Genomic DNA, 15,042 nt, shown 5'->3' on the forward strand with positions numbered 1-15,042 from the left:
ATAGTATTATAGTATTGCTAATAAATTGAGATTTTAGGCATTAAAATTGTTTATTAAACAATACTTAGATTTGATTTACAAATATTTAATTTAGCATATTGTTAGTTTCTCAAAGACTATTATCGACACTAAATATTGGATTTCACAAAAATAACGAACCAATTAATTCGATTTTTATAGTAAAAATAAGTTGTTGCGAGTCAACGTTGTTACTTTTTAATCGTGCTCACAAAAGTTTCTTTATTCGGCTTATTATTGTTCTATATATAAATTTGAAACTGGCAATCCTGACGTTCTTCATTGGGATTAGTTAGTTAGGACTACAACCACAGTTATGACAACTGTGCACAAAAAAACATACATTCTTTAAATGTCAACAAATGTATAATGATAAAAAAGCAAATTACCTCTTTTATTTTGTTTTTGGATTTTAATTTAATATGTTTTGTTTGCCTAAGCTTATTTTTCGTAAATAAAAGATTTATCTCCAAATCCATCGAAAAAACTGAGATAATGGGTAGGTGATGGTGAAAGAATTTAGTATTATACTGAAATATGTCAAAGAATATACAACTAATTTGTCGAGTCTGTTTGAGGAAATGTAAAAGCAGACATGTTTCACTATTAGAAGTTTTTCAAGTGGACGTGGAACAGGAAACTGTTTCATATGCCGAGGCCTACAAGAATTGTACGCAGCTGGAAGTTGAAATTGGCGTGGATGGCTTACCCGAGTGGCTGTGTAATAGCTGCAGTCGTGAGTTTACCAAGTAGCAATCCGTAATAATTTAAAGTTAATAACTAATATAATATTGTATAATATTTTCTAGGCGACCTTCAATATGCCTATGATTTTTATATCAAAGCAAAGAAAAGCGTTGAATCACTCCTTATTCAGATAACAGCACAAAGGGAAGAAAATGCACGACGGGTGCCATCAGCATCCGAATTTGAGTTACCCGATAACAATGAAATGTTGGGTTATACTCTTGCAGATGCCGTTATAATTGATGCATGTAGTACGCAAATCATAAACTGTAACAAAGATCCGCTGGAGGAGTCAGACAGTGACAATGTTAGTACAGACGTTGGTAATCTTAAAAATATTGTGTTTTCGCATACAAAAGCAATATATAATTTTATAATCCATAAGGAAGTAAAAGCTGAAATCGAACCAACTAAAAATAAAGCGGAATCGCCCACCTTATCTCATACCTTCTCTGACTTCATTTATGACAGCGAAGACGAAAAACCTCTAAAATTACTTTTGAGTAAACGTTTGGAATATAATCATAATCATTAAAATATAAATATAATAAAACTGAATTTCAGCTGCTAAAGGTTGCAACCAAACTGAAGTTGTGAACTTTTTTGAACATGATCAGCGTTCATTGGATGACGATGACGAGTTCATTACTGAAGAAAATACAACTAAAGAAAACGTTACTGATTCAATGTTTTCGCCAGAAGCACAAATTTTTCCCAAAGGTTGCAGTATTTATTAATTTTCCTACTTCTTCATATAATACGAGGCATTTGTGGAAAAATACTGATTTATAATTGTTATTCTGATATTTTAGGACGAATCAAATGTGCCATTTGTGAACAACGGTATTTTACTGCAGCTGGTCTGAAAGCTCACATGGAAGTTCATTTAGCGAAAAGTAGCATAACAAAGAAGAAACGTGGACGAAATAAACTACGTAAAGCACCAAAAACAGTTATTAATGAAGACTGTGAAGACTCGATTTTGAAACCAACTAACGATGGTGAAACACCTGCAGCCGAAGAAGCAAAAGAAGAACAACAATCACATGAAAAACCGCGTAAATGGAAAGAACCCAAACCAAAACGTATGTTTCCGTGCCATGTATGCGGTAAACATATGATATCGGCTTCCAAGTTGCGCTACCACATGGTAATGCACACTGGTGAAAAGGACTACCTCTGTACAATGTGTCGTAGGTTAAGTTTTCTCTTTAGTTTATTTCTATACTAAACACAATATATTACAGCAAAAGCATACTCCACAATTTATGCGCTCAAACATCATATACGTACACATACTGGCGAAAGGCCATATGAGTGTAAGTTTTGCGGTGATCGTTTTCTGCGACCAACTACGCTGAAAAGCCACCAGCGTCGCCACACAGGCGAACGTCCATATGGTTGTGATATATGCGGTAAACGCTTCATACAGCACTCGTCGATGACAACGCACATGAAGCTTAATCATATGGACAAAACTATACAATGCTCGCACTGTGATAAAAAATACGCACGTCAAACCGATTTGAATACGCATTTACTTAGTCATACGGGCGATAAACCATATTCCTGTCAGTTGTGTCCCAGCCGCTTTGTGCGTCAAGCAAATCTCAATAAGCACATGAACCAACAGCATGCTGAAAAGGCTAATGCATCTAAGTTGACGCAGCTAATTGATGACACAAAATCGGAAGGTATCAAGAATAAGTTTAATTCTTATTTTAATATGCATATATTGTTGCTTATGTTGCAGCATTGGAAAGTGTTGATATTTCACAAAAATCGAAGGATTACACTGTTGATAAATTAACAGATAAAAGTATGCTAATTGAAGAAGTTGCAAGTGATTTTGGGGATAAGTGTTACAATTTCAACAAGTAAGACACATGCTCTTTAATTATACATATATATTTATAAAAATTATTTGTTTAAAGCGCTTCTAATGCTGAAAATTCATCGAAAGTCCAGCCAATGCAGGCAACAGCAGAAAAGGATTTTGCCCAACTTGATAATGATGATTTAGTGCCTTGGAGTTGAGTTACTAATGCATAAAAAAGGACTTAAATATTTACATATATATAATGTATTATTTAGTTCTCAAAAAATCTACATATGTACAACAGTTCCTTAATAAAGCAAACAGTATTGCAATTAAAAAATTTTCATTTATTTTGTTTATATTTTACCTTCTTTGGCCAAATTCTAATAGGTAGAATGAATATATGCTGTCAAACTATTCGTTATCCTCTTTACGCCTTGTTCGCTTTATCATTACTATTTTTTTTTTGACAGTATAATTAAGTTCCACTTTAGTATTATTATTTTGTCCGTTATAAATTATAATAATAATATCATACAAATAAACGAATGGTAACATAAGCTCAGAATCACTGCACTATACAGTACATCTGTGTATACATATATGTACATATATACCAAATGAGTGATACATGTATATACAAGCAATTTTATAACGAATGCAAGTATATTTATACATATTTACTTCGTATGTGCACCTTAAAACTGCTCCGTCCGACTAACTTTTATTTGCGCCTAACGTTGCGCAAAATGTGCAGATAGTTGATCTAGGTTTGTCGCTTGAAATCATATTTTCGCAGCGATATTGACTGGAATAATTTGCACACGGTCTGTCGCTATTGCCTGTAAAATATGTTTGAATATTTTATTAAATTTTACTATTTTTTTAAGTTTTAGTTTATTTTCAAGTGCCATATACGATTTCGTTACGTGCCTGTCACTATAACAGCGTCTAGATGCGCTATGTAACTCTTAGCCAGGCGTAGTATTTCGATCTTTGATAATTTACGATCACACGGTTCGGTAGGTATCAAGCTGCGCAGCGTTGTAAAGGCGGAATTAACACTAGAAATATTTTATAAACAATATCAGTTAAATAAATAATAATATTTTAAAGAAATTTTGCTTTTGTATGTACAAAAATGGGACAAGTTCGGGAAGTGTCTGCGATAGTAGGTCGAATCATAAAAAAAAATCGTACCAAATAAGGTTTGTCTATAATCGCATTGAAGGGAAATTTAATTTATTTACAACTATACCATGAAGATGTTCGTTTGGGGCTTATCAATACCTTATAGAGATATAGGATACAATTGGGAATTAATTGGTCTCCACAACATATCTTCAGATAGTGTCCTAAAGCTATCTGTTGGAGACTAATTCATTCCCAATTGTACCCTAATCTTTAAAGATTACATTAACAAATTCCTATAGCGAAGCTTTTCGACAAGAGTTAATTTGACAATTAATGTTAATGGGTTTCTAAAAATAGATCAAAATGTCTGCATTAAGGACAAAAAATATGTGTAAGTTATTCAAAATAATAATAAAATATAAGAATACTATAAAATGTCTTAAGGTTAGGCTTCAAACTGTTAGAACAATTGTTTATTTAAAACTATTTTGAAGTATTTTGAATCAATTATACAGAGGAATTTCGTAAAGTGATGGTTTGTGAACATTACATTGGATACAACTCAGAGAAAAAGATCCAGTATTGTAAGTGAGCGACATAAAGGCACCTTTTGAAGTTCTCTGGATAACATATACATACTCTTACATTAATTGATCCCCAGATTATTGGAAACTGTAATGTAAACGAATAAAAGTTTAAACATTTTTAGTAAACAATATTGCTGCCGCCACTGGAGGAAACTTTTTTACCTAATAAGGTAAGGATTTTATCTAAACATTGCGCGTACTTATTTTGATCGTTTGGCAGATAACTGCGCCCATGCTAAGGACTTAGTTATGCTCTAACAGTATGACAATGGCAGGAATACACCCAAGCTTCATGAGAAAATTGGGACAATACCAAAGAATCTAAGCAAACTTGGTTGAGATTTCGGTATCAATTACTACGGTACAGTGTAGCGCATTTCCTGCCTTGGTAATTACACTGGTAAACACTGTTTTTGTCGCACGAACTTTTTGATGATTTTTGTTTACGTTGGTGTACCATCCCAATTAAGAATATATAGTAATTTTGTTTGAATCACGTCGAGTTTTTTTGTGACAGCTACATATTCATTTCTGACGTTATATACGTGTCTTTTTATAAAAATAATTCATTTATACAACTGTATAACTATTGCATTCGACAAACTTACATCAAATATCATATACGTTTGTTAGATCGTAAACATGCCACGAAAGTGTTCTTACGACCCCGACAGTTTTTGTTAGAACGAAATCGATCAGAAAATCAGGATTCTACTCCGGAACTTGTTCTAAGCGAATCAAAAATTAAAGAGTGAATATTTGTAAGTCAAAAAATATGTAAACTGATAAAGAATAAGTAAGAGCTTGGAAGAAAAACTGAACGATCAGGAAAAACTCGCCTAAAATTGTTTTGTGAACGTTGTGTAAAGTTTTTTAGGAAATCATAAACCGGAATGTTACAAAGACTTAAATATCTGTAATGTAATAACTCTCATCTCGATTTCTTTCCGGCAAATTTGGGACTGTAAGTGATGAACAAGGCTAGAGGTTCAAAGGTTTGGTGCTTGAAAATCTTCGATTGACAAAGAAACAACAACAAATAATATTTGAGCGTTATGCGTCAAGCAATCCGTCTGAAACGGTCGGAAATATGGACGAACAACTCTTGGTTCCAACATTACGTCACACTCGTTCTTTGCGACTTTTTTGCCAAAAACTCGACTCATATTTTTCCGCAACCGCCGTATTCGCCTGATTTGACTCCGTGCGACCTCTGGCTATTCAGCAAACTCAGAAAGCCAGAGCGGGTACAACGTTTTGACACGATTAAGGAGAAAAAACCAAAACGAAGTATGTCTTGAAGGCAATACCGGAAAAAGACTGTACCGAATGTTTCGAGGCCTGGAAAAAGTGTTGATAAAAGTACATTTTATCGGAGGAGGATTACTTTGAAAGACATGCAATTTATTTGGAAGAATAAATAAAGAATATACATTTTATAAACGAATTCACCTCACTCTTTGATCACAGTGGTATATATATTTTTAAAATATTCTACCAATAGTTATATTATATAATATATTTGATAATGATTATAATTAAATTTCAAACAAATCAACACTTTTTCAACTCACAACCTTTGTGTACGACTACGCTCCCGTGCATTTACTTCTTGTCGTGGTCTTCCCGATTCGCTGCCGTTGGAGATATCCGAGTGCGCAGGACTAATACTCTGAGGCTCACACAGCATATCCATCACCAACGGATAATGCAATAATTCGTAATCCATAATTCAAAAGAATGGTTTATGAAGAAATAGTATGATAATACACTATTTTAACTATTTATATGAATAAAGAAGCCACTTGTTTGGTGAGCACAGTTTTTACTTATTAATTAGTGAACTGTATCAATTTTATCAATACATTAAATATATATATATATGTATACTATTTTGCACATAAATTGAAATGCTTTGTAAAATTTCACTTCCAGTCGAGTTAATTGACACTGCTGGACAATTAGTTGGCAACTAATTGTAGGAGAACGATAGAAATGCGCGTCCGCTCTTCATGGCGATGTTCTTTTCAATGTTTTCCACTTTCAGCGAACGGTCTTCAACGCTTACGAATGTGCACTTGTGTGTGCGCATTTTTTTTAACTAATGAGTTAATGATCATCGCTGATCTCTTATTTCAGAAATTTCCTTCTGCACCTCCCACCACTCAGCCGTCTGCATAGTTGTAGTGCCGTTAGTGTGCCGCTTTTAAAATTAATCATTTGAGCAACAGTAGCCGTGGATATGCGAGTTTGATGTGGTGAGAGTACATTGGTGGCGCGCTGTCTGTGAAATGAATTAAGTCGTTAGTGGCGACAAATTGACCATAAACTATTTACGTATGTAAGTATACCATTTATAATCATGTGTACAAACACAACAATGCTGTGTACAGGGACATGCCTATGCACTTGTAGGAGTTTACTGCACACAACAAAAGTCTAAATATTTGACAACAACTGGAACGGGCTGTGAAAATTCTTTGTTCTGTATTAAGATTCCTTTATAATTTTCTCTTTTCCATGCTTCAACATTTGGTTTGGTACTTGTTTTGCGGATATGGGCACAGCAGGCTACCCGCCGCACTTCCTCACACGACCCCCATAAACTATTTAATATACTTAACAGCAACAACTGCTTGAAGATCCACTTAAGCCTTAATCCCTCATTTGCGCTCTTGATTTTCAATTATTACGCTAAATTAAATTGCGTTAACTTTTCGACAGCGCTTACTGTTACTCCTACATATTTAATTCTAAGTAGTGTTTGTGGCTCAAGCTCTTCCAGCGCGTAGCAGCATGTGTATCGCCATTAATTAAAAATGAAGAGTATCTCTGATAAAGTGCTGATAAGCGTGCATAAATAAAGCATTTATTCCTTAATGAAGTGAGAATTTTTTTGTGGTGACGTCAACTTAGCTCTTATACTTAGTTGAGAGAATGTTAGTTTTCTTCGATTGCCCTGTCCCAGTAGGGGGCGTGCCCTTTTGAAGTGGACATGAAAATAGTTTGTTATGACATGTGTTTGCACGTGCTGAGGAACATAGTTAAGTGCAACCAAGACGGTTGTTATTTTAACAATTTGATATTATTAGCGTTTTCAAAATTGCACAATACTATATACATATATACTAAGTAAATATAACGCAAATAAATATTGTTGTTTTCTTTAGATATGTGATTTTCAAGAAGAAATGAATTATAATTCAATGTTATGGCCAAGAGTTTAGCTTTATTGTAAAGATAATGGCTTGCCATTATGTTTTAAAAATTTTTTCGAGGCGTCAATCGTCTCGGGCTGCTCTACAAACCTACAGAAAATAGTCCAGCGGGGTTAAATCGCACGATCTTGGAGGCACTGTCATAAGCCCACGACGCGAGATAATGCATTCACCAAAAACTTCCTTCAATAAATTGATTGCTTCGTTGGCTCTGTGGTATGTAGCGTCATCTTGTTGGAACCAAAGGTCACACACATCAACATCCTCCAAAAAATCTCGGGCACGAAAAAGTCATTAATCAGGGCTTCAATATGGCCGTTTTCATTTTTGAAGAAATTTGGACCAATGATTAATTCCGCCCATAGAGCACACCAAACAGTGACTTTATAAGGATGTATTGGCTTCTCAACAATGGCTTGGGGATTATCATCACTCCAAATCAGACAATTTTGTTTATTAACATACCCATTGAACTAAAAGTGAGCTTCATCACTGAACACAATTTTGTTGTGAAAATCGGGATCGGTGGCCATCTCATTTGGACCCATTCATCGAACGTGCGACGCGCTTGATGGTCTTGCATTGGCTTAAACTCTTGCACGGGTTGGATTTTGTAAGCCTCTAACCAAGATCCTTCCCCAATATCTTCAATGAAGTGGATTTTTTTTTGCGCATGGCGAATGGACTCATTTGGGTCTTCTTCCGGAGTAAGTGTGAAATAGCAAACCAAACTGAGTATAAATCAAATATGTTAACAGCTGTCTGAAAGACAGATTCCGAAAGAAATATAACCACATTGAAAACTACACGTCTAAAAAAGAACACCCTTTACATACAATAGTGCAGCTGCTGCAGTTGATTTTGATAGTATACTCTATTGGCTGTAAATCTATAAACTTAACCTACAGTACTAACCTGAACTAGAATACTCTCCAAGGCGAATTACGTGTTTATTCTTGATTATTTCCTGATGGGAAAAAATATAGTTGGTGTAAAACAATGGCAACCCCACCAGACTCAACGATCATGCATTTTTTGCAGACTTTCTCCGTAATCGTACCGGAAAAAATATTGTACACTGTTCAGCAAAATCACAAGGCGCACTAACGCTATGTAGAAAACTTTATGACAAGTCGTGATATTTTGTTTGGAGATCAACATGAAATGATGAAACAGAGTGAATTAGTTAATATCATTGGCCTCACGAAGGAACCCATAAGCACGGATCAAACACAATAAGAACGAGTTTCTGTGAGGATCTGTGACAGAAAGTAAAACAGGGATCCATGGATTCCAATCGGTTATCTGGTAAAGGTTTCACATGTAATCGACTACCCCGAACATGGTAAAAAATTATTGATTGAGCTCGACTCTAAGGCTGCATTTTTAAAAGATTTTTAACACAGATACTTTTGCAATTTGCAAGAATTATATGCGTATGATTCCATATAGGTATATTCATGTTGCCGTATTTTCATTTAAATACTATGTATATAGGGGTTAGGAGCAGTACTGGACCTATTTTGACTATTTGTGGCATCAGGCGTCATTATTATTAGGAAAAGATGCCTAGATGTAGGTAGATTAATAAAAGTATATATCACAAATTGGCCGATATTTTTAGTATAAAGTCACCTATGTGTGCGAAGATCCTCATATTCGGTACATAAGGCTTGAACAATTATGGGACGATTTCGGTTTATTATGTTATGAATATTTGAAAGTCAGAAAAGCAATGCCAAATTCACTAGCAGCGAACTCTAACAAAAAATAATACAATGTGTTGCCTGAGCGTGAGCAAATCGGTGCCCTTTTCTAGTTTTTGCTCTCCTATAAACTACGAGTTGTCGGAACAAAAAATGCTGCATCGGAACGGATTCATATGGGTACCTACTTGTGCCAACAATTATATAATATCCCTACAAAATGTCGCAATCTTCTATGAGTATACTTATGTGCACGAAACAGCACAAACAGCAAAGTAACATTTGCATAATTCATTCATGATTACGACGATTTTCACTATCCGATGATTCATTTGTTTCTGTACTCTCACAACATGCTACATTAAGCATAAGTAACAAATGTTTGCAAGAGCAAAAGAAAGTATAGATGCAGCATACTCGTATATCAAAATAATCAAAATAATAAGACGATTTGTCATGTCTGTCTTGAAGTAATAAGGTGAACTTTTAAATTATTAATTGTATAGATTCTGAGTCTAAAAAAGAAAAAAGTTGTGCAGCAAAGTTGTACGTAATATAATAACATTTATTTTAACACCATTTTCACATAAACCTCAAAGTTTATGTGAAAAATTTAATTAACCAGGTTTTTATTTAATTCAATCTATTTAAATTCATAAACAAAGAGAAAAAAAATTTATGTGAGATTCTGGTATTAAATATGCCTCTCCTATAAAACGATATTATTTAAAATTCCTCAAAGTACATACAGTCTCATTGAATAATTTAAGTGCTAAAATTTGTGCAGCATGGCGCTTGGCCTAATTTATAGAGGTAGTTTTCTCCAAAATAACTTCTTCTAACTAAATGAAAAGTCAGAAAATTGATTGTCTTCTATTTATTAGTTTTTCAAAAATACGATAGCATTGAGCGACGAGTATAAAGAATGTTTCCATCAGAATATTGCTACATATATGTAGTGTTATCACCAAAAACTCGAATTGACTTTGAAGTAGATATCTCGAATAATTAGTTGTCCATTAAATTGTGACAAGACAACTATGTTAATTATACACTTTTTCCAGAAAATATTTCTCGCTCTTAACATTCATACCACTTACAAAAATATTTAATGATCGACTCCGCACGCACATGATCTTCCTTATTTGTGTTTACTTTATACAGTTTTAGTGTTATCGAATATTTCATTTAAACTATACATACAGACATACCACAATTCTTTCATTATCAGCTGACAATTACTTTCACAAAAATCCGGTGGTACTCTGCACAGTAATAAATACAAGATTTGCGGAAACAGTGTCGTTCAGTAATTCATCATATGATCACACAAAATGAAATTTTTTTCTTTCGCATCGATCATATTTTTTAGCTGTTGTTGTTTTATTGCTACCTCAGAAATTTTTATTAATAACAATTTAAATAAAGATTCAGGTTTAAGGGCCATAATATTTCGGGTATCTTGTAGAGGATGGCATCATAGCGGTCACTGCCTTGGGGTGAGTAAATGAGTTGTGCATTAATTCGGTATCTTAACCTGTTTATGTTTGCAGCAGAACTACAACCGATTTCATGATGAAACGATCAACAAAAAATTTATGAACCTGAAGACGAAGAACAACGAAAATCCTAAGCCCATATTTAAGTTTTAATTGTTGAAAGTAGCAGTGACTAAATATAAGAAGTAATATACCGCAAATAGATATTTGGCTGCATTCTCCAGTTATTTAATCCGTTTGTAATTTTTGGTAAGAAAATTGTAAAGATTTAATAAAATGATCCAACTAATTCAAATGTTTTGTTTTAAATACGTCGCAGTAAGAAATAATTCCTCTTGAGCTCTTTTGCAACTTTTTATTTCCTACTTTTGTGGCTTTTGTTGGTGAGATTTTGTGAACAAATATGCTATAATCCTATTACATAAATATAAGGTTGCCGTATTTTATGCTTGCACAAGTATGTAAACAGATGTGTTTGAAATCTCAACTCAGTAAAAGGTTTGAGTAAAGCATTTTACTTAAAAATCGGTTTTCAGTCGTATTAACTTATCCCTGAACGTTTGATTTCAAAAAGAGGTAGCAAAATAATGGTTAGACCGACCGAGTTACTAGAGAAATGATTGGAAAACTTGAAAAAGTATGTAATTTGTCTCTGACCAATAAAAGTGGTTGCTTGATTCTTGTTGCTTTGGACACAATGGTTCATTTAAATTGTAAAGAACAAATTAAATATCGGACCACAGCCGCGCTTACTTCCTACCAATAGGAAGTTATCGAAATAAACCTCCCCAGAAATAGTTCTTTTAAGATGTGACCCTTTTTTTCTAAAAAGTGGGCTATAACTTTTCAAGCGCTTAGATATCGAATATGATCATCTCAGACTTTATAGCAAAAATATCGGTCAATATATTAGATAATATATCTAAGTAGGCTATCTTTACATAATTGAGATTTAATTTAAATTTTCAGTTAATAATGTGGCCTATTGGGGAGTTCCCTAGCCCCCATATAATACAATATAATGATTTTCTATTTTCCGGCTTGACTTTGTACCATATATAATATATTATATAATATTATAGACTGATGTAACATCTCTCAACAGAATAAACTCCAAGTATTGTATTATTTTGTATGCATTGTAGTTTGGCGCCAAAGATTTGTCTATGATGTTTGTTATTCTAGTATAAAATCGCATGTATGGGGCCATGTGTGAGGCTCCTGATGACTACTTACTGAGCTCGCTAGCCTGTACTTTAGTTCGAGTGTATATACGTTAGCGGTTCAGGTTGTAATTATGTATGTTTCAGCCAGCTGAAGTGTTTTAGTCAGTTCTAGATTCGCTACGGAGGAGACAGAGGTAGTATTGTTCACTAAGAATCAGAAAACTCCAGAAGTTATGCCACCGTTATTAAATGGTACCAGGCTTACAATAGGGGATAGAGCAAGCTACTTGGGACTAATTTAGACATGAAGCTTTCATGGAAAGCAAAGTGCCTTCCGAGCGGAGATCACAGCAATTAAAAGAAGACTTCTTGTTCAGACAAGTAGTGTGCTCACAACGAGGAATATACGATCATGTACTCGTATATACAAGTATGTATATACGCATACTAGGAACGTGATATAACGACTATTGTACAAGCTGTTAGAAGGTAGAAGAAGAAGAGGCTATAGAACATCTTCTATGCAAATGTAAAGCTCTCTATAGAAAAAGAATAGCAACCATCGATCGAGGGTTTCTTGATGATATTTCGGAGATTGCTCAGATTAAACTTTTTGTACTGATGAACTTCAGCAGAAGCACGGACTGTGTTAGAGACGAGAAAATTATATGAGGGGATTTTAGTCTCGGTGGTATCACAATGGGCCTCCTAAAGGTTTCAAATTTATAACTTACGGCAAATTTCGGAAGCGCCACACTGTACGTCATTGTCAAAAAGGTCATAGTCGCCTTAATAGCAGCAGAAAAACTTCAAGTTTTTAGTATTATTTTTACTTACGTACTTTTATTTACAAAATTAAATTTACAGGCAAATGTACATCGAATTAAAGAAAGTTAATATTTTCTGAACAGTACGCTAATATTTGCAGTACAAAATTTACACGTTTTTTTATATTCTCTATATGTATTTAACAAATGATCCATATGATTATACAATTACATACACTTTTAGTAACTCTTAGTTGGTAGTAACTTGTACGTGACGAGTTAAGAGCTTATATTTGCATGTTAACCATTTATAATTAATTTTTGTTTTAAATTTGCTTAAAACGCTGAATAAAATTCTGTACAAAAACGTAAAGTAATCGTTTAAAAATTAAGAGAAGTAATGAGTAACTAAAAACCACATATGTATATGTAAATAAAAATGCTTAAATTAATTATATATAGGATTTCGTAAATTATTTATGCCAAATAATAATTAACAACATTTATAAAGCAGGAGAATTTTGACAAGTAATGCGCTTTTGTCGCAAACACTATCAGTGTTGCAAGTAGGTCGAGCTTTGCGATTTTTTCTTTAAGATTTTTAACCTTAAAAAAATACAATTTAAATAAAGTAGCTATTTAAACACCACAGTCAATTAATGTTTCATTCATAAAGGTATATATAAAAGGAGTAAACAATAGTATAAAGAAAGGAATTTGTATGTACATAAAATACAATAGACGTTGTAGTTGTGTTGAATTATTAAAAAAAGTTGAGAAAAGTAAATGAAGTAATAGCCATTATAAACACTAATAATAATATCAATTAAATTTTTTAGCTGTGCGCCTCATTACAACGCATTCCTGTATCTACGCTGGGAAAATCTGGCGCAACCAAAATTTTTTGCACAAGCTTACATGTGAGCTTACGAACACATGAAAGTTCGTTTGACAAGTTATGTAAATTTTTTATTCACTTGCTATCACCGCTAAGTTCGTTGAGAAAAGATACACTCTTAGGAATATAACATATCTATTGTGTGTATTTATGTTTTGTAGTTAGATTGTATTTGACTACGCTTCAGTTTTATCATTCTTGCCGGTAGTTTCAAGGTTATGTAATTGGCGCATAAGCATTTCATGAATGTTGCTTTTGGCGATGCGAACATATCGTATGCATTTATAAGTATTAATTTTCTACATATTACAAGTTTACAATAATAGTTTTTGACGGTTTTTCGTATATGTTTCAGCTGCCCCGCAATGATTTTTGTTTGATATAATGGCAATTCCAATTTCAACTAATTTATGAGTTTGCTAAAGCGATTTCTTATTGTGTATGTGCGTGTATGTAAATGTTGTAAGAGTATTGAACATGGGCAAAGGCAGTTTTTTGTGATATGACGACAGCTGTAGCTGCTAACTGGTGTGTATTTAGATAAGCGCTGTGATAAGCTTGGCCTTGAAGTTGACGAATTTCTCGCTGGTTGCCGCAATACGCTGGAAATTAAGATAAATTTGGTTTAATACTTCCATTTCTGCTTTACAGCGCGATTCGCAGGATTAATTAACTTACCAATATCAAATCTTGTATCAGATTGGCCAAGCCTCTGTTTGCCAGCACAACCAATCGTGTAACCGGTCCGGGAATACCTTCCGTGTAGCCATCGGCAGCACGATTCGCATCACTATCACCATCGGCATCACCGCCGCCGCTCACACTGTTGGCGCTGTTGGCCGCCTCATCGCCAGCTTGAGTTTGAACACTGCCTGAGAACAGCTGTTTGGTAGAAAATATATGCGTTAGTAGAGTAAGAGTTAACCGCTGTCTATGTAGGAAGATGGACGGCTATAATATTATATTTTAACTCACGCGTATGATGTCGAAGAGGAAATTTCCCGAACCACCATTAGGTGCGGCATTACCAGTGTTGCCGCTTGAACCGCCCGCTACTCCGGCTCCACCGAAGCTCAGGAACCTTTTGAACAAATTACTTTTGAAATTTTTTCATATTGGTTAGTGTGTTTTGTGTTACCAGAATTTCTTTCATGCTTTTTTGTAGATGTATGAAGTTTGATGTTTAGGCGTTAATTGTACGTGTTCAGCCAATTGGTTTGATCAAGTGTACATACATACTTATATACAGTTAAAGTAAATAATTAATGGTGAATACAAGAGCTGAACTGCAAGGTACATATATTATATATGTAGGTTGTTTCTTTGGAGGTATAGAAATTACTAAAGAGATAGCGCAAACCAGCTGTCAAAATGAACTCATATGCCTGACGTTTGCAGCAGTATGTTTCGGCGAAAAAATGCAAATCGGAATAACATTTGAAAATTGCTCTGATTTGTTTCCAAAACTCACCGACAGATCATC

At 34.1% G+C, this 15,042-nt stretch overlaps 3 protein-coding genes and 2 long non-coding RNA genes across 10 annotated transcripts in view; 3 read left to right on the top strand and 2 right to left on the bottom strand.

The window, feature by feature from the left end:
• The first annotated feature begins 388 nt into the window (after nucleotides 1-388).
• On the top strand, nucleotides 389-2,930 carry LOC106621821 (gastrula zinc finger protein XlCGF57.1). 4 transcript variants are annotated; one of them, XM_036366120.2, is made up of 8 exons: nucleotides 389-754; nucleotides 828-1,084; nucleotides 1,151-1,268; nucleotides 1,330-1,485; nucleotides 1,578-1,958; nucleotides 2,013-2,459; nucleotides 2,519-2,642; nucleotides 2,700-2,930. In XM_036366120.2, the coding sequence occupies exons 1-8, from the start codon at nucleotides 556-558 to the stop codon at nucleotides 2,800-2,802; spliced, it is 1,785 nt and encodes a 594-aa protein (XP_036222013.2). In that variant the 5' UTR covers nucleotides 389-555; the 3' UTR covers nucleotides 2,803-2,930. The 4 variants fall into 4 exon arrangements, with proteins under 4 accessions (XP_036222013.2, XP_014096292.2, XP_014096293.2 ...); XM_014240818.3 differs by having other exon boundaries at nucleotides 390-754; nucleotides 828-1,072; XM_014240817.3 differs by having other exon boundaries at nucleotides 828-1,268.
• On the bottom strand, nucleotides 2,911-6,805 carry LOC106621822 (transcription factor 15). 2 transcript variants are annotated; one of them, XM_036366122.2, is made up of 4 exons: nucleotides 6,657-6,805; nucleotides 5,880-6,589; nucleotides 3,518-3,648; nucleotides 2,911-3,426 (listed from the first exon to the last, which is right to left on the bottom strand). In XM_036366122.2, the coding sequence occupies exons 2-4, from the start codon at nucleotides 6,032-6,034 to the stop codon at nucleotides 3,302-3,304; spliced, it is 411 nt and encodes a 136-aa protein (XP_036222015.2). In that variant the 5' UTR covers nucleotides 6,035-6,589; nucleotides 6,657-6,805; the 3' UTR covers nucleotides 2,911-3,301. The 2 variants fall into 2 exon arrangements, with proteins under 2 accessions (XP_036222015.2, XP_036222016.2); XM_036366123.2 differs by having other exon boundaries at nucleotides 5,883-6,589; nucleotides 6,657-6,801.
• Nucleotides 4,359-5,859, top strand: LOC118681450 (uncharacterized). The gene is made up of 2 exons (XR_004977185.2): nucleotides 4,359-4,475; nucleotides 4,526-5,859. It is a non-coding gene; the product is annotated as an uncharacterized lncRNA (long non-coding RNA).
• Nucleotides 6,806-10,277: 3,472 nt separating the features above from the next.
• LOC118681449 (uncharacterized) lies at nucleotides 10,278-11,023 on the top strand. Its single transcript, XR_004977182.2, has 2 exons — nucleotides 10,278-10,728; nucleotides 10,786-11,023. It is a non-coding gene; the product is annotated as an uncharacterized lncRNA (long non-coding RNA).
• A 1,685-nt stretch (nucleotides 11,024-12,708) lies between these two features.
• LOC106621820 (uncharacterized) overlaps nucleotides 12,709-15,042 on the bottom strand; it is a 34,652-nt gene continuing 32,318 nt past the window's right edge. Inside the window, exons 5-7 of one of the 2 annotated variants that reach the window (XM_014240815.3) lie at nucleotides 14,535-14,655; nucleotides 14,238-14,441; nucleotides 12,709-14,161 (exon numbers count right to left, since the gene is read on the bottom strand). In XM_014240815.3, the coding sequence (XP_014096290.2) occupies nucleotides 14,096-14,161; nucleotides 14,238-14,441; nucleotides 14,535-14,655 (391 nt within the window). In that variant the 3' untranslated portion in view covers nucleotides 12,709-14,095. The remainder of the gene's footprint in view (nucleotides 14,162-14,237; nucleotides 14,442-14,534; nucleotides 14,656-15,042) is intronic. The other variant, XM_014240816.3, reaches the window with a different exon arrangement.

Source organism: Bactrocera oleae, chromosome 5 (assembly GCF_042242935.1).
Source record: "Bactrocera oleae isolate idBacOlea1 chromosome 5, idBacOlea1, whole genome shotgun sequence".
NCBI classification, from domain to species: domain Eukaryota; kingdom Metazoa; phylum Arthropoda; class Insecta; order Diptera; family Tephritidae; genus Bactrocera; species Bactrocera oleae.